General features: G+C 41.0%; 1 protein-coding gene across 5 annotated transcripts in view; it reads left to right on the top strand.

Moving 5' to 3' along the window:
• The window catches only part of macrod2 (mono-ADP ribosylhydrolase 2), a 353,444-nt gene that overhangs the window by 255,150 nt on the left and 71,786 nt on the right, over positions 1 to 26,508 (top strand). For all 5 annotated transcript variants that reach the window (XM_028422749.1, XM_028422747.1, XM_028422751.1 and 2 more), the window contains exons 7-8: positions 9,806 to 9,836; positions 19,186 to 19,259. In XM_028422749.1, the coding sequence (XP_028278550.1) occupies positions 9,806 to 9,836; positions 19,186 to 19,259 (105 nt within the window). The remainder of the gene's footprint in view (positions 1 to 9,805; positions 9,837 to 19,185; positions 19,260 to 26,508) is intronic.

Genomic DNA, 26,508 nt, shown 5'->3' with positions numbered 1-26,508 from the left:
AGCAAACTCAAAAGTTTCCCGTTTGAGTAGCTAGGTGCTGATTTTTCAAGCATAAGATCAATATCAATTTCATCCTTGCACATGCTGTGCAGATAGATTGGTCATGTGTTTAGCCTACCTAAGCAAAAAGTCCAGCAGCAAAGGCCCTCCAAGTAAAATAATAATAAAAAAAACCTTCTAGTCATCCACGGCTCTAGTTATCTGCCTGTATAGCTGAGTTTTCTCTCAAATTATTCTCACTCCAGTCTACCTTGGCTCACAAACATGCTGCCGTCTGCCTTTTCATTTCTCCACAACATTGCATCACCAGAGTTCATACAGGCTGTGTATCACTGGAGTTGTGCCAGTGGGATGAGCTATCATCAAGTGTTTGCGGAACCGAGTGGATGAAGGCAATCACAGCGCACCCTGAGTTTCTGCTAACAAAGAGAGTTCATTAAGTCCATTAAATTCCCAGTCGACAAAAACATCCCTCCCTTCAAGTCTTGAAGTAAATATTCCTGAAGCAGAAGGCCAATGAAAAAAAAATGAAGAAACTGACTCACCCAGCGGTATGCTGAATGTTTTTGCCCTTCCAGTATACAGGAAAAAGACAAACATTCGCTCTTCTAATTGGAAAATGTGTCCCTATGATTCTATAATAATTATGCACTTACCATGCTTCCAAGGGGTCACTGTTACACCAGTACAGAGAGCTCAATTCGATTTGCAGTTAATGAGGTTGAGCCTCTTAACGAATGTTAGTTTTTATTCTGTATGCAGTGCTTTGGGGAGTGTGGTTATGGCCTATTTTATCATCTGTTAGCATTTTGTGCAGATCCCACATCTTTGTCCATCTGGGTAATATTTTTCTTGCTTTGCCATTTTAAGCAATTAGAAACTAATAGTACATAAAAAAATGAATTTGCAGTTAGCATTCCAGTGCATTTTATATAAACAAATATCTGCAAGAGGATTGATGTAGGGATGAAGCTAATATTTGTGCTATCTTTTCAGTGGCTAACAAAATAAGACTTAGTTCACATTGTTTATATGGTATACCCATTGACAGTAAGAACTATGGACAGAGCTTCCGTGACGTCACCCGTTTGTTTCCTAAGAGCCGCTTTGAAGCTCGGTGGGAGGCTACGGGACGCTCTGACGCCATGTAAGCAACGTCACGTCCACCAAAACTCCAAATATGGACAAAGAGGAGGAGCACGAGCGGAGTTTAGAGGGGCGGGCGATTGTGGAAGCTGGAAACTGGTGCTGTGATACGACTACCGTCTGTCGCTCAAATGGCAATGCCCATAATTATGCATAAATTAAGTCCGAATATAATTAAAACGAGCGAGTTGTAAAATTCGACACTAGAAGAGAACTTATCATTTGAGAGCAGAGTGGTTTTTTGTACCAGGCTGTAAACATGTTCATTTCTGCTGTGAAGTTGGCCATTTTAACATGAGAGTCTATTGGAAATGACTCGCTTTTGGAGCCAGCCCCCAGCAGTTGCAGCGTGGACTACAAGTTTTGACACTTCTGCATGGGCTTCAAGTCTGAGCCCCGAAGGTTGCTGCTTGGGTATACCTGTTCGCCATAACATTAAGTCTAATGCCATGAATCGGTCATTAGCAGGTGGCACATGTCTTAAGTAAACTCCACATGAATGACAAAAATAAGTAGACATTCTTTGAAATGGACCTGAGTCCACCTGGCCACACCTCATGCTCATCAATGAGCCTTTAGCACCCATGACCCTGTTGCTAGATCCCTGGTTGTAATTCATTGGACCACCTTTTGGTAGATACTAGGTAAACATTTTTGGAGACACTTACCATTTTACCACTTACTTACCACTTACCAACATGGACCAGCAATCTGGTCCATGTCAAATATCCACATATTTGAAATATCGTCTTGACTGGTGCTATTATAACAACAGATCTATTTCACCTGTCAGTAGATTCTTTATGTTTTTAACCATCGGTCAGTCACATTCTCCTTAAATCAGTCAGCCTGGTCATTTTAATAGATACTAAAGCGACCACGGTCTAACCAGACATTTTTTCTCTTTTTCAAACTAGCAGTCATTAATATGCAGCCTGATTTTAAGTCTCACACTGGTTCTGCCACAAAGTAAGGGGGCACACTGCAAGTCACTTGTCTTTATATGTATGCCGTTCTGTCAACTCAAAATTCAGAGTGGGGTTTTGACTTTGAAGCCCCTTTGATATGGCGCTTTTCAAATGTTGAAGGGCGCCTTGAAAGGAAGAAAAAATGTTTAATTAGTAGCCTTACCATTGTAGGGGTACCATATACTAGCTTTTACATTGCAAGGCCGGAAACCTTTTTCCCCTTTCTCTCATTAAATGTGTCATTGAAGTCAATTTATGAATCTAAATTAATGTCACCTGAAAAATGGTCTCTAAACATTCATTTATTAGTCATTCAGATCAGCCACTCATGGAATCATGTGTTCCAATGGGGCAAATCAAGAGCTTTAGGATTGTAGGATACCTGATAATTCCAACCTTCCAGCTCCATATGCTGCTAATCTGTACTGAGACAGTTTGACATGGAGTATGGATATTTGAAAATCCACGTATGCCCCGGTTTTACCTTCCACAGAGGCACGCATGGCTTGGCTCATCTCTTTTGCTCTGTTTTATCTCCAGCATTTCAGAAGCTTTTTTTTTTTTTTACTTTGAGATAACTCGTGAAGCAGTTGCTTGATAGGTTCAGACAAAATCCTCCTGTTCACGGCTTTGATCATTTTCTTTATGACCACCTGTAATTTAGGCCTACAAAATGCAAATGATTTCAAACACTACACACATTGCACATATGCTCTACATTTCTTAAGCTCTCATTGGAATAATCATGGGCATTAGAGACCCTGAGGCGTGCTGAATGATGTCTTCTGTGCTGCTGACTGTTAAGGTTCAAATATTCAAATCAAACATCACACTCAGAATTACCACAGATGCAGATTCCCTTCATTTAGTGCATTCTTTGCCGTCATCTAAGAATTCAATCAAGATGCCTCCTGGAGTTTATAATGTCACAGCTCTTGTGATAAATACAATAAAAATTTTATAGGATCATTATAATCATGTCGGGATGAGGATTGTAATCAAAGCAAAGTTCAAGGCTTTAAAGGAAGAGGGTGTTAAATAAAAGCCAGGATTCTAATAATAGCTGAGAACAAATAGCAATTCAATGGTACCAAAATGGCTCGTGTTATAAATTTGAGACCTATCATTTTGTAGAAATATTTAGGGCCACAAGACAGCATAAGGTATGCATTGCTTTCCACAGAAACAGCAAACTTGATTGAGAGATTCAGAGGAAACGGATCAAAAACAGTAGCTCTCTGATTAAATTGTGATAGAAAATGATGCAGAGGACATAAAAACAGCAATCCTGAACTTTGCTTCATTAAATAAGAGCCTCTGCCATTTTTCAAAAATGTACGGTAATTTGTGATGATTTTTTGATCAGACAACAAAGCCACAGGTCTGTTACTCCAGCTGTCAATCTCAGGCTGTCTCTACTCCACAGCCTGCAGAGGAGTCTTGATTTCACCCACTGCACGCATGCTAATGAAATCAATACGATACATTTTGAAAAACAGAAAATATCTGTCAGGAAGCCGGCCTTGCAGCCTTACAGAGGGGCCGTACAGTGGAGCAGCAGGAATACATGTTGTTATTGAGTTCACCTGACATGTTCCTCTCCCACTCTTTTGAAGTCGGCCATACTTTGTGGGTCAGATAGAGGTCAGTCAGTTTGTCTCACCGATGAGAATTTCTTTCTTTTGTCTTCTGCATTGCCTCTCCATTGCTCTGTGGTCAGTGATATAATTTGAGCTGATACTGGGCAAGAGTCCTCATACATGAATATAAGCAGACATCTGGTCACATGTGCACCTAGTTCAAAGTTGTGTCCTTTTTATGCTTCTCTAAGAGCTTCCTCTTTAACACTGACTGACTCAATGTCAACCGTGGATCTCTGTAGGAAATCACATGAAGAATAAGAGAACAACTTCCTACAGCATACAGTGTGCTGTCTTAGAAAACACATCACATTAATTCAGATTAATTACTCTGAATTTTTAAAGTTACTTTTGTCCTCAGTGCATGAGAAAATTTCAACCTTCTTAGAGGACCTGTAGTTTTAGGCTTCGGGGTAAACTGTGCTTGATCAACCATATACAGCCAGTCATGGACCAATGACTCAAGCAGCCATCAGTTCAGTATCTGCTTGTGTTTGCTCCACTGCTCTTTGCAGTATCCACAGGCTGCAGCAGTTACACCTTTTTGTGTTCTGCCTCTTCATCTCACCGCTGTCGTTGCTGTTTGCCTGACGGACATGCTGCAGCCTGTCTTTCCTCCCCTGCACCACTGCATGTGCAGATGGGATCAGTTTGATGGAGGCAATCATCGCTGCCTGAGCGTCATTATATCCAAAGAGAGTTAATTATGTCCGGCTACTGTCTATGTTCCAGCCAATCCTGATCTCTGCCCTTGCAGACTTGCAAATTTGTATTTAGTAAAGTCAGCAAGGGCTCAGGATTGTCCCACTAAAACAGGCAAGTGCATAAAGGGCTCACTTGTGACGTTTCTGAGCCCTTAATACCCCCTCCCTCAATTCCTATAAATTTGAACATTATACTGTAACAAAGTTAGAGGCTTAGCAGTAAAACACATTATATAATTCACTGAAACACTGATTGCATTTTTAAAATAATATTTAATGCTATTATTTACAGCAGTGCACAGGGATTTTAGAGACTTGTTCCCCACCTTGTTAGCTGGCATATTTTAACATGACCTGATAAAGCAACAGTGCTAACAAAAAGAGGTGAGATGCCATATTTCAATATTATAGATTTTCTTGTTGTTTCATATTTTGTTTTGTTTGCTCCTGCTGACTCACACTCCCAAGCACACATTGATGTCAACAAAAACATTGTGATAAGCACTATTTGCAGTTTATACAGTCTGGATTGTTATTTCTCTTCCCTTTTTATTAGATCTTTCATACTGTTGCTTCAGGAGAGAAAATACTTGGTGGCAGCATATTTTCATACTTAGGACTTTAAAGGAGGGCAGGGATGTTTTTTTGTTGTGCTTTATTCATAACAATAAGGGTTCCTCCTCATACAGTAGCAAGGATGTATGCAAAAAGCTTAAACTAAATAAGCTGTTTTAAGCTGGGTATCATGACCAGCACTCCCCGCTCCATCAGTGATCCTGAATCCTTAATGGATAGAAATTATTGTGATAATAGTGATACTTGATCATAGCAGATATATGAAAACGGATGGTGGGACTCGGGCCATTAGGTGCCAGGTTTCCTACCCTCTGCATTTCTCCATCCTCCATTTAGCATAATGACACTCAAATAATCAGTGCTCACATTAGAATATGTGCTATGGTATTATGCAGAATAAAGGGGTTTTAATGTGTCATATTTGAATATCCTGATCTGTAGCCGTGCCGTGTTCCTCCCGGCAGCAGCAGGTAGCTGATTCCGACAGAGGAAGCAAGCAAGCATGACCTACATGCTTAAAGAATTACAGCAGTCAACAAAGAGGATTCTCTTGGATCCGTGTTCTGTTGCTGTTGATGTAAAGCCCACACTGTGGCAACACTGGTGAATAATAACATACTTGTGGTCACATTTACACAAGGTCTCCCCATGCTGCTGTGATTTATAAGCATAGCTTCCATCTGCAAACAGGCTAGGAGGCTTCAACCTACGGGGGCAGCACCCTGGGTCCAGTGCTATTTACTCAGCCAGCCGAGACGAGGTGCTCCCCCGGCAGGATCCTGCAGCCTATGCATGGCTTTTCTCTCCCTGAACCTGTCTGCTCATGGCTGGTCTGCAGTGCCTGCAGCATGGGGAGGTGGCAGCTACAGCAGGACAGCCTCATTTTGCCACAGGTTGAGCCATCTTTACTGTGTCATTTCCTGCTGTTTAACAAATGACCGAAAACTGCAGGATATCATGCTCACAGTAGAATAACAGTGACTTAGTTTTATGAGCACGGTCTTTGTAAAATACTAGTCACACTTTGGAGCCAATAAATCATAGTTTTAATAAGCTGCAGTTTGTTATATATATATATATATATATATATTTTTTTTTTATTTATATATATATTTTTATTTATATATATATATATAAAGCCACTTTCTGTAAACGTGCATGGGAATTATAATTAACACCATCATTAAGAAGAAGCATTATTGTGACACGGTGACCACTCTGTGCTGAATCTAATGCACTGTGCGTATGAGTATAGAAATGCTGAGAGGAAAGGTGCTCCACTTTAAAGTGATGTGATAGATTAGGGAGGAGCTCCAGCAACGGAATAATTTCCCTGGTGACCAATTTCTGGACGCTCTCTAAGCAAAGAATATCAGCAACAAGCCAACATGTCAGGCACAGCCCCATGCCAGGGTGCAGGCGGACATGCTGACTCACTTCTAATGAGCAGCCAGAGACACAAATAATAACCCAAACAAGGAATCGTAGGTCATGACTGCATATGTGCTGCTCACTGTCCTAATTAACACCAGACCTCATACAAGGCAAGCTGATGTCAAGGTATTGACGCAAAATAGCATCAGTGGTGGCCCTGTGCTAATGGGAAAGAAAAGGGAAAATAGGTTATGGTTTATTAGGCCTACACACCGAGGCTGCTTTTTCAGTTGTGTTATTTTTAGCTGAGAACAAATGACATGACACTGGCAGCCATTTGTCTTCTAAAAGCTATAGCTTTACTGTACGTGATACGTGAGTGGACTGACTGTTTTTAAGTGCACAGGTTAAAAAATCTAACTTTTTGTTGGGATCACACTGTGCCAGCTATAATTCTCCATGGAACACTTGAAGTGTGTTTACGGGGCCTGAAGGGTTGCTCTTCTTCTGTTCCAGTTGCTTCTGTCTCTTTATATAATCCCAGTCTGACTCTGTGTTGTTGAGATTAGGGCTGTCATAACGTCCAGCCACAGAATGATTCTGGGACTGAAACGGATAAGACTCGTTTACACAATGCTGTATTTCTCTTCTTCTCTTTCCTTTTGGTAAAAAAAAAACAAAACAAACAAGTAAGTGCAGGTGTCATGGCGGCGTCACATCTTGGCAGTATCCCATTAAGTGATTACCTGATGCATTTTCACACCAGCAAGGATCAATACTCTTTAATGGATCAGCCTTATAAAAAGGATTTTAATTGATTATGCCGATGGCTCGGCTTGTCATTGCCGCAGACACCGCCTGTGCATTGAGGTTTGCTTTCCATCAGAGCAGAAGTTCAAGTTGAACTGACTGACATGACAGCTTTTCAACTGAGACAGGATAACTGGCTCTGGATCAGTTTGGCAGCTGAGGCTGGCTGAAGGCACTGAGAGGAAATAATGCTCATCTTATCTGAAGGCTTGAGTCATTTTACTTTGTCCTTATTATCACAAAGCTTCAAAGAGATTTCTCCCGCTGAAGTAATTTTTCTATGTACGGGCTGCTGCCAACTGGCACCATTCTTTAGAAGTATTGAGATTGTTACTAATCTAAATGCCAAGATGCTGTTAATAAGTGTGTGTATTAAAAATGCACATATCTACACACAGTTATTATTTTTGTGTTTGTTTCTGTGTGTGTTGGATAATTTACTGCCTCTGATCTCAGTGTGAGTCTTTATGTGGCATGTGGCCTGAGTTTTGGCACAGGACTAAAAACGGCCATGCTCCTCCACGCTTCATCATCTGTGGTTTGTGTCAGACCCGCACAGTCATCTGGAAAGGTCAAAGCTCCAGTAAAAGATTTAAATCAGTGCACAGTAGAAAGATTTACCTTGACAGGTGGAACCTGAAAACTGGTAAACAAGAACACAAACAGAGACTCAGTCTTCACTAAAACCAAGGACAGACTTGCCAATGAATTTCAAAGCAGGGGCAAAGGCTGGGAAAAAAAAGGTCATATCCAATATGTCTTTTTAATTTATTCATATTTTCTTAATATATTCATTATGTTTAGTCAGAGTTGAAAAAGCCCAAAAATGAGTTTCTGGCCTATTTGTTGGACCTCATCATAACAGGGCACCTGTATTTACTATGTGTCTCTTTCAGATCTTTTGATTATGGCTTCATTCCTAAAATAAAGTATTGTTGGCGCAGCTGGCAGCAGCTGCATGTTTCTGAAGTCACAGGGTCAGTGTGGAAAAACTAACTGTTGAGCTTTGTCTTGGCACTGCAAGGATCTGACATATGGGTGTAATTCTGTGTTTTGTTGTTCTATATTCATCCAGTTGTGTGAGCTGCTGGTGGATACCCCCCCCCCCCCCCCCCTTGTCATCTTATTATATTAATGTTTCGGCCACGCCTTTTGATGAATGCAGGAACTAAAGCACGTATTCAGCTTGTTTTGAGGACAAATGGGACCTTTGAAAAAAATCATTTCTTTTTACTGTTTATTAATATACTTAAAAAGATGAATGTGAAATAGCAGAGCTTACAGCGAGGCCTATGTATCATAATATATCATCTCACAGAAGTAAAGAATAATGAAACTATTTTCAGCTATAAAGCCATGCTTGAATTATATGTCTGCTGCAAAGTGCTACAAAGCAAGAACTATTACAAGGTGGTTACTTTTTATAATCTTTTTGGAAAAGACATCCATAAATATATGTTGGTTTTTACTCCTTAAGCTCATGAAAAATATTTACATTTATATCTCTTTTCTTCTAATTCTCCACATGACTGTTTTGAATCGAGCATGTGGGATCCTGCAGTTTGGTGTTTGGTGGGATTTTATTGATTACTCCTATTGATCCAAATGTAGCAGCGATGACATTGTGATTTTTGTGTTTAGTTTCATAACCATGCACTGAAAACCCTCCTGCTGGGATGTCCTTGCTGTTACTGAAACACAGCTGAGTCAGTATTGGCATCACCTCCCTGCATGAAATCTGTCTGTCAATCTGTCTGCCTGTCTTGCCATCTAAATGCATTACATTAAAGATATATCAGTAGGCGAGCACAGAGTTTGATATGTGGAGGGCTCTCAGACCTTGGGCAAGTTGCATAAATACTGATGAGGGAGGTTGTGTGTGTGTAAGTTTTGGCTGTAGGCAACAGACAGAATCAACTGGCCTCATTTGGATATTCATGTAGTCGAGATTGTGAGCAGCAAGCTCAACTGTACATGTACCAATGAGTCTGATCCACCATTCCCTTGGGCAAAATAGGCAAAACATGGCTTCCTTGAACTACAAGTACTAATAGGCTGTGTTGTGCAACAACCTACAACTCCTTAAAAACAGCAGCATGATCATGTAAATCTATCAAATACACGTATGAAAATATGTGTTCACATCCAGGATGGTATAAATTGGTTTGTTTTGGAAGTAAACAGAATGCAGAAACATTGTGTATGGAAGCTGAAGTCATGTGACTAATGGGGATCTATAATAAACCAATAAACCAAACCAAAACTAACGCCAGGAATTCAGGCAAATGTTACTGTAAATTGCTCCTCTTGGGAATAAACAAGTGAAGCTGTGGAGGTAAATAAACATACAAAGGTAATCAGTAGGTGTTTATGCAGATACATGAAATCATACAGTATTACGTTTCAGCTGATGTTGTTTGAATTCCTCCGCTGCAGGTTTTTATTGTAGTTAAATTAAACTATTAGGTGTCTTTTACAACGAAGTTAAAGTTTAATTTTGGTCTGTAGAGACATACACTACTCTCTCACATTCTCTTCTTTATATGATCAGGCTTTGATTGTTATTTCTCTCTCTGTTTTTGCGCAGGCCTTCCCATGTATTTCCACTGGCATCTATGGTAAGTTTAATTTCTACTGTTACCTCAAATTGACTTTGTATGAATGTCACTTTTCAGTTTAACTGCATACATAGCCATTCAAACATACATATTCTTCCTTTTGCAATACATTTCAGTGTGTGTGTATTTTAAAATTATGCAGCACGGATAAGGTAACACATGAAAAGACACCACACATTCCAACAAGCTCGGCTTTTGTGTTTGTTTTGTGTTGTGTTGCAAAAAAGATACAACCTGGTAGAAGGGAATGTGGACCCTGACTGAACATTGGTTGTGTGCACTCATGGGACCAAGCTGAATATGCTGCAAAGCGTCACTGGCTGAATGAGCTGGTGTGCTCATTACGCTTAAACAAAGTCACATTGAAAACATGCCAAACTTGATGACATAAACACATGTAGGCACTGTGAGATATGAAAAACTTCCTTCCTGCACTCTGTTTATGTGTTTATTTTGTCACCATACTCGGCACAGCTCATGCTGGTTAACGTTATTGAATTTGCATACAATCACAGCAAGTGCTGGATGTATAAGGGTCAATTAACATACTCATCTGCATTGTCATTCTTGGATTGTTTTATTTAAATATATTCTTATTTATAGAGTGAATTTGCATGCTTCATAAAACTGTGGAGAGTTATCGCCTTTGCTCAAAAGAAAAAGGAGTATTTGCTGCTTCATCTGCTTGGAATCTGTTATAAAGTTGCTTAAATGCTTATGAGCTGTTCTCACTAGATGGACTACAACACATTGATCCCTTTTGGTTTCTTATTAAGGATTTTAGACTAATATTTGTTGAATCTTCATGTAATTCTGTTACCATTTTTTAGTTTGAATGTATGTTGGATGTATGGCCAGGAAGCTTTTGAAGATTGTTTTAATTAACTCACAGTGAAAATCCTGGTTAAAGGGTTAGGTACACTGTGGTGCTATTTAACATCACGGTTTGGTAGTTTTATAGTTGAATCATCTGAGAGACATCGGGTGCTTCTGATCACTCTCTGGAGTCATATACTGTCACAGCCTAAGATCAATTCACTGTTTAAGAACAGGTGCCAATAGTGCAAACACTGTTCCAGCTCTGTATGTATGTACAGTAGGATTATACTGCTGCTGTAGCCAGTGTAAACAAATTCAAAATTATTTCCACAAACACCAAAATAAAGGAAAAATCATCAGGAAATTCAATAATTGAACAAAAAATGCACACCGTAGTTCAATATAGAATTCTACATGTTTGTTGTTTTCAAGTATCGGCCATCTGGGAACATCAAAAGAGCCTCTGTTCACTCTTTTCACAATATGCAACTATACCGTAGACTGCCGACGGTCATCAAGTGGCTGATTACTGTATAGAGCCTGACAAACTTTTGCAGTGCTCATTAAACCAACTCAAACTTCCCTGAGTGTGAATACATATGAGTGTCTGAGAATTCTTATATACAGCATCAGATATACTTGTTAGTGAAGGCTGCTGTGTGTAGTAAAGTGTGCAGATAAATCACAGGATGTTTCTAATTATGCACTCTGCTACTGGATAGAACACTTCCCTCTTGGGATATTGAACAATTTCCACCCATCACTTTTTTCAATTGGCACAGTTAACAGCGCAGCGTTGTTTTCTCTGTTTTCCTCCACCTATGCATGCGTCTTAAAATGGCTCTTACATTAGTGTTGGAGCGGCTATAGCTGTCTTTCTATCGCTGTTCTCATTAATTACATCAACGAATGGAGTAAAAATACTGTTGTAAATTGTCCAACTTTACTGCCGTAAAACACACTTTGAATACTTTTGTACTTGTTATATATGCAGCTCATAGTTATAATCTTTTAAAAATAAATGTATAGAGATAAACAGCTCCACAAAGGCAGCTCAGATGCTTGCAGGAGAAGGAAGAGGGGAGGGGGGTCATTGTGGGTACTGTACACTGCTGCTGATGAGGGCACTTCTTATTGCTGTTCACTGTGCTACTGTGTGCCTCATTGCCAGTGGGAGCCTGTCATACCACTCCACCAAGAGCCTGCCCCCCCCTTACGCCCCTCTTCACATCAAAGAGATGCTCTGTGCAGAGCCATGCATGCAGTGGAGGTTAGGAATTAAACAGCCTGTTCAATAAATAAACAGCTTAGCGCTTCCCCATAACAGCATCTCTACAGAACAATACAGCTGATTAAGACTAAAGATCCTTACACAGAGGTCAAATGGAGGAGGGACTTTCAAAGGAAATACAATATAGCACAGCCTCTGTGATGTTGTGTTCCATACACTCCTCCCTGTGCCCCCTGAGTACTGCTGTATTCTGAACAGGGCCCTGCTATCTTGTCAGAAGTTTTGACATTTTATGTACATTTAAGATAACCTTTAAGGTCAGCTTCCACTTCAGAAATGTAAACAAAGGATCTTTAGGCTGAATGTCACATCTTTTTTATCTATCTCTTCACTCTTTCTATCTCTGTGTGTGGTCTTATTCTGTAGACTACACAAAGCTACAGCTGTTGTTTTATATGTATATATTTCGATGGAGATGTCTATTCCATACTGACCCATTTCCACTGTGAATTGCTGTTGGTAAACAAATCCAGTGCTTCCAGCACTATGACAGAGAGGAATCAGGAACAAGTTATCCGAGGCCTTTGCGGCGAGAAAAACAGATTTGTCAGGAAAGCTAATGCTAATTGACACTCTCTCACACCTCCATATTCTAGAAAGCTCAGTCACCATTGACAGATGATGGCAGAACAGGGAGGTTGGGTGTAGTAGGGGTGCACAAGGGGGTACCTTAGACGCTTGGAAAGAAAAATGAGGGCTCACACTGCGCTGACAGTCCAATCCCTCAGTCCGGCCCATTAGCCACAACAGAATTTCTGCACCGATAGTGTGTCTGAGGTACCACCCATAAACAAACTGGTGCCCACCGTGGGCCACGAGGTCACCCAGCATGATAGAGGTTATTAAGTGCTGCTCCTGTTTGCACATCAATCACAGCCGCGCGACCCAGGTTTAAATGGATTATTCCTTCCAAGGAGGAGACACCTTTCAATGTCTCACAGGATCAGTGCCAAGAGTCCAACTGCCTCGACTTAGAGAGGTCATTGTCTTTTTTTGGATCCCTTTTCTTTCTTCATCTTCCCTCCCATACATTCACTTGTCTCTTGTAGTCCTTTTTCCCCTCGTCTCAGACCTTTCTTAATGGCACAAGCAACATAAAAATCCAATTTTGCAATGCATCATGGACAATTTAGCCTTGTAAAGATCACATCTTAGCTGATCCTGAGAGGGCACTTTGCAGCAGTTTTGTAATAAAGTGTACAGTTAGGATATATTTAAAATCAATCTTTGCATAGAGCAGAGGGCTCCCAGGCACAATATGAAAGCAAGGACATAAACAATATTTCTTCTATTTGCAGACAGGTGCCTTTGAACACATGCATTTATAACCCATATCAAAACAATCGGAGGTGCTCAGTTCAGAAAATGCTGCTACGTTTTTTTCTACACATATCTCTGTGTTTACCGCTAACCTTTGGCTCATCTGTCTCTGTGACGGATCTGAGAATTGTTGACAAAGGAGTTTTAGCAGTGACTGGTGGCTGTGGGAGATATACGGATGTAATCCACCCAAGCTCTACTGGTATGTCCACGCTGCCATTCTGCTGTACTGTCCAGATCAAAGGTGTCAAGCAGCTAAGATTTCTTTTCCCTCTAGCCAGTGCCAGCATCATTCTGACTCTCTTCATCCCTGTCTGGGATTAGGAAGGTTGGAGACATTCATGGCACCTTATCTCTCAAAAGAGATGGCTCGCTGCTGGCTTGCCAGAGACAGCGTAAGCAAGTTCCCCCCCCCCCCCCCCTTCTCTTAAAACCTAGGGTTTACTATATTGAGCTTAGTCCAGCTGGGTTGGGAATTTCAAGGTACATAGGAGCAATATGCTGTATCAGTGGGCAGCAGAGTGTGTGCTCGGTGGGAGCAGGAGCTTCGTAGCCCATTTAACTGAGTCACACAGTGTGCGTTGTACTCAACAATAGTCTTGCTCTACCGTTTTCATGGATGATAAGCCAAATGTAAAAATACCTCCCACCCACAGGACAATAGATTTAGGCCTTTGTAAAACTTGGTTGAGCATTAAACTTTTGCATATCATCCTCAGAATGTTTTTAAAAAAGTAAAATGTCAGGTGTTAATTTTAGCATGTAGGACAAAGCACGCTATCACCTATATGGAACGCTTCCAAGCAAGGTCATCATCTGTTGTGCCACGGAAAGTGCTCTCTGTCTTCCCACCTCTTTTTCTGCTTCTCTTCCTCACATAGCACCCTCCCATCCCTCTTTGTCTCTGTCTCCTTCTGTGGGCAGCAAAGTCGGTCATGGTCACAGCCCTGCTGTCGTGTCCCAGTGTTGGTGTAGGAGCAGCTCCGGGCCATTTGACACCCATGCTTTGGCGTCTGGAGTCCTGGGGCGCTCTTCTGTCCTCCACCCCGGGTCACCTCACCTCTCCTCTGGGGCCCTGATGGGGTGACAACCCTGTTCCCCATTCACTTTCCAGTTGAACACACATCACTGCTGCCCTCGACTAGAGCAAGCCACGACTATGCTGCACTTAATGATTTTCCTCCTGCTGCCCAAACCACAACTGACTGATATACATTGTATAAAATAAGATCAAATGATTCCAGCTGCCTGTCTGTTATAGAAAGTATCCATCTGTCACTAAAATAGCAACAAAAATAAGAAAATGATAAATAAGTGCTCAAATCTTTTCAGGATCAGCATCAGTTGTCACCGTAGTAGCCAAGATATTTTGCAATCAACTTATTTTCTTAGGTAAAAACATGTTAACAAATAACGGCAGATAAGGATCCTTCTAAAAAAATCCTTGCAAAAACATTTGAAAGATGTTCCTAAGCAACAACAGCAGAATGCTGAGATCATTCGAGGCATAATCTTGTTAAAGACCTTTAAAAAACAAGTAAACACTAGCATATGTTTTTGTTGTCTGCTTTTTTAGCAGACAGGTTTACTGCCATTTCAACACCTATGGTGCATTTACCAGCGCCAGCTAGCAAAGCCCCGGGCTATGTCCTGCTTCAAAGTAGACAGCTCATCACAATGAATTGTGACCGTTGTTATGTAAACCTAACCAGCTACAACTGGAAAGTTTTTAAAAAAAAAAAAAAAAGTGGGAACAACAATACAATTCCTGCCCCAAGGGGAAAAGAAGAAAGCTCCATATTTTTAGGACATTCATCATCATATGTTTGATAACCTCAGGCCACACACCCTTATACGAATCTGTAGACTATACACTATAAAAAGATGGAAAAAGAAACACTAGAAATGATAAAGCCCTAAAAAAACAGGAGCATGTGGGTATCTTTTCACAATATAAGCCCACTCAGGAAAAACAAAACTGTTGTGATCTGCAATATATACCTACAGCCTACCCATATATTTGCGAATAAAGAATGGGAATGCTTCATAACACGGACATGTATTCAGCTTTCCTCTGCTGGCTTTATCAGGTGATGTAGCTACTGCTCGCCACTGAAAAACACCTTAGCTACACAAGTTTGTTTTGAAAGTTAACTCTGGAAGTTAAGTTAAAGTAAATTTAGGATATGAAAGAGCTGCCATGCTGGCAAAAGTCAGAGCAATGGACTTGCTTGTTCTTAAAGCCAAAATTTCCCCTAAGGCAAAGTACACATTTATATTTTCTTTCCCCATGTTACAGTTCAGTGGATATTTTTAACTCTCCAACTTTCACAGAGCAAAGACAGGAGTTGTCTGAGATGCAGAATGTGAATGTTTTTCATTACAAATGACTTTATTATCCATTTTAGTGGTTGCCTGTCTTGGTTTTGTATAAAATGCATACATTCGTATCGCCTAAATGTGACTGGGATCATGTGCTAGTGCTAATAAAGGTGTGTTTGCATAAGAGAGGGATGAGAGTCCCTGTCTCTTGGTTGCATCGGAGATTAGAGGCGGCTCGTTTTTTTCTTCGTATTAACAAAGGTCTACATGCCCGAGATCATAGAAATGAAATATGTGAATTCTGTTTGAAGATGAATCTTCCCTTTGGCGTTACTCACTGGACATGGATAAAAATGTACTTTTTCATTAAAAAGGAAATTAAAACAAGTCAGGTTTCTCACATAATTTAATCATGCTTTTTAATTCGCTTAAAATTAGTCAATGGGATGAAACTGACTAAAATTACCTGCCGTGCAGACTTCTCGGGTCAGATTTAGTGATTATTTGACATCATTCTCTCTGGTCCCAATTCAGATTTGTTGTGGGCAATGAACCTCTAACCGTAATTGGCTTCAACATTTATGCAAATGTTGCGTAATCGCATTGTGCCACTGTACCCCTTCGTTCACATGGCACTTGTCGTAACTCCCCCTCCCAACCTTCCTCTCTCTGGATGCTGTGCTCTGCCTGGTGATGAAGTAGAGGAGCCTTCAGCAGAAATAACACCGCACCACCTGAGCCCTCATCAGTGGCACTGCGCTGCACATATCCCATCAGTGCACCTCACTAAGACAAATCTCCCTGAGCCGGTCATATTCCCCAGCATAGGAGAGAGCCGAGCCAAGCAGTGCTGGGACCCTGGAGGGCCCACCATCGCTGCGCCTGACGCCAGCTCCCCACCACCTGACAGATTGGCTTTCTCCACACAGCAAATGGGAAAGAATGAGAGGGAGGTGTTGAGGGGAGAAGATGTAGAAGTAAAACACTGAACTTCTTCATTTGGTGTGCACCTGAGCTTACAGAAGAGTCACCTCACTCAATCCTTTTCTCAACATTGTTGTATAACGTGGATTATGTCAAATGTGCAGTGACTCCTGTGACCAGGAGAAGTGGTGGAAGTGAGGACTGGGGGGATTTTATTGTCTCTGTTTTTTCCCACTATGTAAACATACTCGGCCATTGGCCAAGCTGACAGGGACAGAGAGGCAAAGAGAGTAGAGGTGAGAAAAGTTAAAAGTAGTGCATATACCGTGCAGGAGACAAATGATGAGAGGGGCTGCAGAGGTACTCTAACTGCTGCCGCTGACCTTGTGTCATTGACGTTGCTGGTGAGCAAGGTTCCTCTGCCAGGCTGCCCCCCCCCACCCCAGCTGTGCTGACACCTTTTTCAAGTTTTCCATCTCTGTCATCTCTTTTTCAGTTATCATTTTACTTCCTGGTTATGTTTTCCACCCTCCCTCGCTCTCAGCTTGGCTTTAATTAATAGGTAGAGTTCTCAGATCGATAGAGCATTTGTAGAAACTCCACGCTGAATAGATTAAATGTATGCTCGTTTATGGTGACCAGAATGTACCATTAAATTAGCTTAACAGTAAGAGCACAGAGGCTGGTTGTTAATAATATAATAATTTGTTTCAGTCTTTACTTCATTGACACATCTCTTTGTGTGTGCTCTTCCTAAACAGTTGGTCTTTTCTCCACAGATGTGTTTTCCTCAGCTTTCTTGTCTTTCGCACATCTGTTTGCATATGTTACTTGATGTGTGAGCCAGAGTGTCGGTACACCTGCAAAGGTGTAGAAACAGTTATTCAAAAAAGAAAGCATCAGCAGAAGAGGTGATATGACTAAAAAGGTTAAGTGCACTTAGAAAACAAGAGGAGTCAGATGTCCTGCAGACTGATTTGGCGTTCTGGATTAGGTTCTGAGCACGTAGCTCTCGGGGCAGCTTTTGAAGGACAGGAGTCATGCACCAGGCTGTGCACTGTCCGCAGACACGGCCTAACAGAGCCGTAGGAGCAGCCTGCCTGTCACTGCTAGCTGCTATGCAGCTCACATCTTTCTTGCTTCACCCTGAGCTTGAACAGGAGCTCAGCTAGGGCTCAGCAGCACTTTAGCCCCTCTTCTCCCCTCAGCGTAACTTGGCCACTCCTGTCAAGCTGAGAGAGGGGAGAAGAAAAACAGAGAGAGAGAGAAAGAGAGAGAGACATCAACAGCAGTTGAGGGATGGGTGGTGAGCGGGATGAAGCTACATACAATATATCAGGACTGTCAAGGCAGTTGGTTTATAGCATTTATTGAGTAGTTATTGAGAAGCTTTGGCACCAGGTGGTCCTAGTGAGAGAGGTACGAATTCAGGAAATGTAAGAAGAGATCTTCATGGCTTTCAATTTTTCTGTACATCCGACTTAAAGGCTAGAGGTCGTTGCGGTACTTGTTGAGGTCATAGAATGTTATAGCCGTGGCAATGACCCAGGAAAAGAAAAATATTTGAAAATGTGACCCATGGAATAACCAACAGGTTACAACTATGACATGGCTCTTGTATCAGTTGATGTGGGTTGAAATTGAGGTCATGACCCCTGTCGCTGAAGGAAGACACTGTCTATTGCAACCTGTGGTCCCTTTGAGCAGGTCAGGGGTTATATAATGAAAGAGTTTTAAATCCTGAACTGGGTCACTGTGACTGAACAAACGGGCCATGTTTGTTTATTGGCTTCTGGCCTTAACTTTGCATAGGGCATTCAGTGTTAAGTTTGTGCTTGCAGAGCAACTTCTAAGTACCTTGAGGATTTGTGCAGAGCCTTTTAAAGTGCTGGAGTCAAGCATTGTGAAAGGCACTGAAGACCAAACTCAACTATAATTACTTTGAAATAAAGACAGCTGAAACACTGCTCTGGAACAGATTGTCAGCTCTTTTGGTAATGGCATACACTCTTTAGCTGTAGCAAGGCTGGCCCAAAGGCATTCATAGTCAATAGCTTATTCTAAGTGTTTAGTCTTGGAAAGTCCTCCACGAAGAAGATCAACAGAGTCTTCCCTTAGCTAGCTGGCCTTATTAAAAATTAATCAGATGGCTATCATTCTTTTTCTATCAATGCATTGTGTTGCTGACACAGCTGTTGTGGCTAATATGGGAGTTAGCCACACTGCTACACGTTCACTCTGGGGAAAAAATAGGATAGTGTGAACGATCACACATCGAAGTGTAATTTTTTTCCCCCATAATGACAAAACATTAATCAATTCTACCTGAGGTGGTAATGAGCACGGCTGTGAGGACAGATGTGAATGTACGGATATGTACGTGTGTGTGTATGCATTTATGTATGTGAAAACGCTTTGTTGTTCCTTAAGTATGTATGTATGTGTTTTCACATCCCCGTTCATCTGGCCTCACACGTCTACAGCATTTAATCTGACAGCTGGTCTCATCTACCAGAGACAAGCAGCTTGTGCTGCTTTTCATCGATTTAGGAGAAATGCTGTTACCTGTGGAGATATCCGTTCGTCTGTCTGGTTACCTGTCTGTTTCTATGCCCCTCTGGCATCTGCATGTGGATGCAACTGCTATTGACACTGTTGTTTTTTTCTCTTTAGGTTTCCCCAATGAGCCTGCAGCTGACATTGCTTTGAACACAGTAAAGAGCTGGATCGAAGAAAATAATGATAAGGTAGGACACAATGAATGTTCAAAACAAGTAGCTGTCAATCTGAAGCCACTTATGCGTTTGGGAAGGCGCAGTCTGACTGTTTTGTGCTTTTGCTTTGCTGTGAGTGGAAATGATTGGACCACAGCAGAAACACCAAACCCTAATTGTCATGCATCTCTGTATCAGACAGACATCTTACCCACCTGCCTCGCTTGATCAACCATTTTGCTTGTGGTCTGCATGCATATCAAATTAAAAGCCAGTCTGAGACTAATCAGGCCTTAAATGGTCTGTTGACTGTTTAATTGGTCTATGCTGGGAAGAGCTATTAAACCCAGAAGAACATAAACACATCAGACGAAATAATATCAAATTGGATTTTTGTATTAGATAAACTATAATGATGTCTTCCATGGACTGAAGGCTCAAGGGTGGACTGTGTTTTTGATTTTTTTTTTAAGATGGTGTTTGAGACTATATTGAGACTGACGCTGAGAAAAACATGTGGGATACACTGAAGCTAGTAAAACAGAGGTTGTTTCTTGTGCTTCACGCAAGGTGTCAGCATCTTTATATATTAATATCATGTGATGTGTTCACACTAATTAAGAGCGTCTTCTTGAAAGCCTGTTGTCATGACTAAAACATTGCTGGCTATTTGTACTGCAATTGAAGTAATAATGAGTTAGTTACATGAGGATTTGCAACATTCTAATTAAATGTACCATAACTTAAAATGTGTATTCAACAACTTCACATACAGAACACTTGATTTGTCTAGTTATCAGGACACTGTTTAAAGGCTATATACACAGCATTTATCAGTGTGTAAGTCAGTGAGCGATGCTAACCTTCGGAGGTCATCTCTGTTTACTGTGCCACTGTTTATATCTGTCGCTGTGGATTGAGGTGTTTTATAAAGCTCACAGCTTGTGCTACAGCATCCCTCAGCTGGTGTTATGGATGTTGTGAACACAGAAGCCAAATGATACGGAGTTGCTAGATTACTTTGCAGTTGATGTGCTATGTTTGCGGCACTTGTTGTCTTGCCTGATGATTCCTGTAATATGCAGTTGGGGAATCCATCAACTCTCTGGCGTGAAGAAGGTTTTATATAGCTTATTGCAGACTGTAAATAACAAGCTAATGTGCAAAGCTGACTTTTGTGGTTGTGTTGTTCCACATCCAAGATTGCTACTTGCCATACTGAGGCAGCACTGTCGACACATAGGACACAATTTTGTGATGCACTGACTGATAGTTCACTCTTGTGTGGGCAGATCAAGTGGAGGAGGGAAAAAAATTACAATTCATAGAGAGGGGTAGACATTTATGGAGGCTTCCCTGAACACTGTTTGGCAAAGCTCCACAAGCACAAGCACATTGGATTCTCTACTCTAACTAGACCAAGAGTGAGTAAGCTTTTAACAAGATCAGAGAGAATAAAGTGATGCATTTTACCCAGAAGCACAGCAGTGTTTTCCTTACGTTGGAAAGTCTTCCAGTCAAACCACAGAACAACGTGCACTGGAGCACGAGGTCCTCTCTCTGGATTTGTGTTCAATCACCATTGCCTGGTGCTTTGTTACGCTTGCTGCATTCCAAAGCAGGTTTGTGAGAACAATGGTGTAAAAATAACCCTTTAGGTAATTATATCACTTCAGTATTACAAGACACAATTCAAGCAGAACTCAAATAAATATCTAATCAAATCCCATAATGCCTGAAGGAACAGCATGATGCTGTAAGCTGTGTTAGCATTTTGTTGCACGCTTAATGTTAAGATGGGCCCCTGGCTTTGTCTGATATGTTTAGAAATGCAATTCATCACTGCATTTACTCCATGCCATGGACACACCCAGTGTCAACATGATTGATAACTGACATAATTCTGTTTTAGGCACTGTCAACACATACAGTGAAAAAATATATCTGAGCTGACAGTTGTTTATTTGTGGCCTATATAGACATTATTTAAAAATAAAAATCTGTGTCATTTTCTCTTCAAAGGCAGTGAGAAAGTGATGAAATGTTCTGTAGCATCCAAAGTTCATCATTGTTACTCACAACACCGCTGGTGCACAGTTTTATAGAGATACAGTTCATCATGTATGGAACAATCGCTTGCTCTACCTCCAGTTCTGTGCCCTCAGTTCCATGGAGTCTGTTTCTGAGGGGCGTCCACAGAGACGAGTCATTTCGGGGCCATGATAAGGCCCCTGCTTTGGGGAAGATACCGTGCTATTGTGGCTGAATTTCATCACAATGGGCTGGCTGAGGATCTGACACACTGGTGGTGACTGAGTACAGACCACAGCCCCCCGCTGCAACCCTCTCCACAGACACACACAGTACAGCATGATAGCATTGTCTGTTACACAGCTAGTGTGAGTTATCGAGATACGTTTTTATCTGGCAGGTTGTTGTCACATACACAACCAATGGTTTGTAATTGTCCCCCTGATTGAAATGTGCGCACAAGGGGTCTGAGGTCTGAGGACAGTGTTGTTTCTAATAGCAGAAAGACTTTGTGTGAACTGCATGTGTGTGCGTGGGCGAAAGGATAGAACGAGAAAACAGAACACTGCGTGATTGATTAGCAGTAAGTTTATCTCCCAGGCCAGCACAGTGCTGCCCTGATGCACTCGCCAGCTCACAAAGGACCACAATGCCAACGTGAAATTCACTCTTAAAAGCACCTAGACTTTCATTGTGGAAGAATAAACAGCCTCGCCGCGGTCAGTGAAAGCAGATCCTTTAATCTAGGGAGACTTGAGTGCAGGAATGATCCCTCAGATCACAATAGATGAAAGAATAAAGGAGGTCAGCCTCTGCTTCCCTGTATCCTCCATGCGAATAAATGAAATAGAATATGTGGGTATGCGTAAACAATAGACCAGAAGGCTGTAATCTCTTCTAAAATGCATAAGGGGTTGCAGATACAGATGCAGTGACCAACACAGCCAATTCTCCATATGGCATTGGAGCACTCTCTCTCTGCTCGCAGCACCCATGCCCCTACACTCATCTGGCTTTGGTTTATTTCTCATTTTCAGATCTAATTTGGTTTAATTCAGGCTTACATAGGTTTAATCCGCAGATGAAAAATGCGGTCTGACACTTTATTTGGCTGCCACGGATGTGCTCTGGATGGCCAGGCTTTTTAATGAAGCGTTTCGAGGGCCCAGCAGCCCAGCATTACTGACACAGTCTGAACACTTGAGACAGATTGAGAGTCTGTAATAAGCTCTGTTGCACTGTGCAGTTCGGGACAAAATTGACGTGTAGAGATTTCACCTTTCAACATCGCTCTGGTTTTGGCTTTAGTATTAAACCCTCCACTGTGCCAGTGATGCTCCCAAAACAAGTGTTTACATCACACTTCCTGTTCTGTCAATGATTTGGTTTACCTTAGTAGCATTTGTCATTTAAGACACCTGATAATAAATGCCATCTCAAGCCAAAGCTGCACACTTTCTGACAAATGTCAAGTGACTATTAGGTGTAAATACTGTTTTTGAATGTTGTGTTGTATGATTGTGTTTACCTATGTGGATGGATATCAGTTTATAAGGCTGTCTGACAGATGGAGCTAAAATATGACAACGCTGAAGCATTCACTGTCATTCAGCTGAATAAGATGGATGGTTACCATTATAATGGCTATATCGTGCTGTTCACCTGTGGAAAAAAAAATGTGAATTACATTTGTGTGTTGTGACCAGTGTTATCTAACGGGCTTGGTAAGCAGGCAGTAAACCACATATGTGTTGCTTTTTTATCACCTTATTCACGCTGGTTAAAATGATGATGAATGGCCTCGGGGAACACACAAAGAGAAAGCAGTCAAAGTCCTGCATCCTTTTCAAGCTGATCTCTTTTCCATTAGCTTCACCCACACGGTGCTTTTTCAATGGAAGGTTTCTTTTATTGAGTTTTCTAAAAGTCAGGAACTTGATAATGCAGGCTATAGTTATGGGTCATAGAAGCTATTTGTTGTTCTGTATGTGTCATTTACACTCTGGACACTTGATGGAATTGTCAGTTTTCACTACTCATGTTTTAAAAGCATATAAAGCATATAAATAAAGAAAAAAGCAGGAAATATTAATACAATTAAAATAACATTATGACACTGTAAATATCATGTAGGGAATTGATAGAGTTATATTAAATGTTAAGTCTACAGACAAAAGAAAAATACTATGTGAATATAAATATTAATATATAAACTGTGCTTTGAAATATTCATGATTGATTGAACTAATAAAAACAGGGATCACTCAAAAATCAATGACATACATAAATTAATGTCATCTTTAACTGAGTTAACCTTTTATCATTATTTCTGCAGTTGTTCTTATTTATATGCAGTGATACTGGACATTATTGCTTAGCTGACGAACAGGCATTTGTTGACATTGACCTACAACCTGTAATAGACAAAAAGAGGACAAACTACTGTCATCTGTGTTATAGGAATACCAGGGAATAACACAATCCCTTACTTCTCATATATTTCGTTTATTAAAGTGTTTATAATACATCTAATCTAATGTGTTTAAACCTTGCTGTGACCGGGAGGGATATAAATTTGTGAACACCCCACCAGATTCAGCTTAGAGTGATGAAAGAAACCCCCTGTGAGATAACACTTTGAGAACTAGAGGCTACTGGAACAGAAGCTAACACTCATTGGGGTGGTACTTCCTCCTCGTGGTGTTTTTATTGTCTAGTATCCAGTCAAATGTCTTTGCCAAGTGTTACATCTGTAGTCCAGGGGGGGCACAAATTTGCTCTGCGCATGCCTGGAGGATGATGATGTGCCACTGATGGCTTGTGCAACTGGCATGGTGTTCAAAGCCAGCACTGGTCTTCTGAAGTCAGTGTCTAGCCCCTTTGAATTGTTTGCTGTGACTGAGAACATCGTGGTGGCGATGTAGCCTGTTCAGGAGCGGGAGAGCATGACTAAACACTCGGGTCCGCATCCACATACAGTTACTATACAGTCTTTCTTAGAAGGGGACGCACAGTTTGACCTCAGAGAGATGTAATCCCTCCTCAGCCTTTCTGTCAAACACCTGCGGATTTGGCTATAGAAATGCTTTAAAGAGACTGAATGAATACCTTATTAGTTTTTCCTCTCAGAGAATTACTTTTCTGGCACCGGTTCCGATGCATACCACGTAGTCTAATACATTATTGGCAGTCATTTGGCCCTAGGCAGTAGAATGGGGCTTTTATGGCTTTTATGATGTGAGGATTTTATTATCTGGCTCACTCTGGATAATATGATGTGTGCTCTTTGATTCCCTTGACCTCAGGTTGGTGCAGTTAAATACTACTGGTTTCAGTGTTTAAACAGATTTAGGATGATATATCCCATTTCTGAATTGACACTAGTGGAAGTTATTTCTTAAATGTTTAACTTTATGTTATCTGTAGAGGAAAGCAGTTTTGATTAAGCACTCATACTGTCAAAGATAAAGAAAAGTTTATCGTGAGTTCCGAACGCTACAGTATTTTCAGTGTTTATCAGAATTCTGTCTGATTGAGCTCTCGCCTTCAGAGAGAAATCCTCTGTGCACGAATGGGGATTAAGCCTATCACATCTATCTCTGTCCAAAGACCAAGGTGCTGCTTTGCTCTGGTAATTGCAGAATGATCAGCTCATTCTCTGATGTAAGGTGACTTTGAGTTTTCTCTTGTGAAGGAGATTAATATTGAATGCTCTGTTAATGTTCTTGCAGCACTTAGAATGAAAAAAATTAATAAAGGCATAAATAAAAAACTCCACTCACAGAATTGATTACATCTCCTTCTCAGAAAGTAATTGAAAAACTGTTTGTGATAACAAGGTAGAGCACAACAATAAAGCTTTGGATGTTTTCACTGTGGCTGTTATTGGGGATTACAAAACAAAGACCAGCATTTGTTGGACACATTTCTGGTGCTGGCTTAGAACTATGTAATGTTACTGTGGTGAGAAAGTCTTTGTGACCCACGTCTGTTATAACCAGGTGCTCTTGTAGACCATTAAACACAGCCCAGTGCATTCTGACACACAGACGCTAAGGTATGATGCCCTCTGAGTTCAGCTGTGCTCCTGTAGATACTGTAGTCCCACTCTATGCTTACTGTGCTGGAACAAGCTATCTTAATGACATGCTAATTGATTTAGCGCAGCACAGATAGCAGTAGGCTGGCACACCGTGATAAAGCCAGAGTGGATCGAGCTATTGGTTCAGAAGAGGACAGGAGACTTTACAAACTCCATCTAACTCATTCACTCCATTTGAGCACAATTTTACACCGCAGTACCCCACGCTGAAGCACAGAGACCTTTATTGTAGAGGTGTTCTGTGTGTGTATGTGTGTGTTCTCACAGTTTAGTGTGCACTCCTGTAACTGCAGAACACGACCCAGCTCATTTTTTAAGACAGTCTCAGTACAGGCAGCGAAAAAAAAAAACACACACACACAAAAAATAAAACTCTTTGCTGTATTGTCAGAAGAATGCTCATCTCAGCAATTAATTATGTTGTATATCTGTGGCCTGCAAAAACAGATGAAAAACATGAACACTCCACTGTTCCCTCGCTTCCACTGATATTGAGCCATAAAGTCTGGAACAGACAAGTAACCTTGGTTGGCGTGCCACGGTAATGAACTTCTTATTGATGCTGCAGAAGAAAAGTGGACACTTGTTTGTGAAGGGTATGTTTACAGAAAAAATGTATCCCCTGAAGAAGAATTTCAAAATTGGCTTTCAATAGTATGTTTGATTCATTTCTCAGAGAACACTGTCAGTTCTGAGTCCCCAAAGTAACAAATTATGTTCAGCAGATTTAAGATTGAGGATTGTGTGTGCAGAAATTCTAATAATAATTATTGCCCAAATCCAGACTACACAACAGTTCTAATAATGGAATATGTTGTGGTATTCAGTCCTGTGTTTAAACACAGGTTTAGGAACATTTTCTCAGCCTAACGCAGGAATACGTTGATTGACAGTGACTCCAGTGTCAGACTGTAGAAGTTAAACAGGTGCTGGATATAAGATTGCTACTGACTGTCAGACCGTTCCTTTGCTTTGCTTGAATTTTCATTCACAAGTCAGAGCAGCAGGTTGTAGATTCTAGATCGCCATGCTTTTAAATGTCACAGGCCAAAGTAGGTTTTCACATTTACAGCATGTTGAATGCACACTTCAGGCAGTCCCTGGTTTAGTTAAGCATTCACACACTGAAAAGCAATTTTTGGTGTGCCA

The sequence above is a fragment of the Parambassis ranga genome, chromosome 15, assembly GCF_900634625.1.
Source record: "Parambassis ranga chromosome 15, fParRan2.1, whole genome shotgun sequence".
Taxonomy (NCBI): domain Eukaryota; kingdom Metazoa; phylum Chordata; class Actinopteri; family Ambassidae; genus Parambassis; species Parambassis ranga.
Note: the sequence above shows the minus strand (reverse complement) of the source record. Positions and strands in the feature narration are given on the sequence as shown.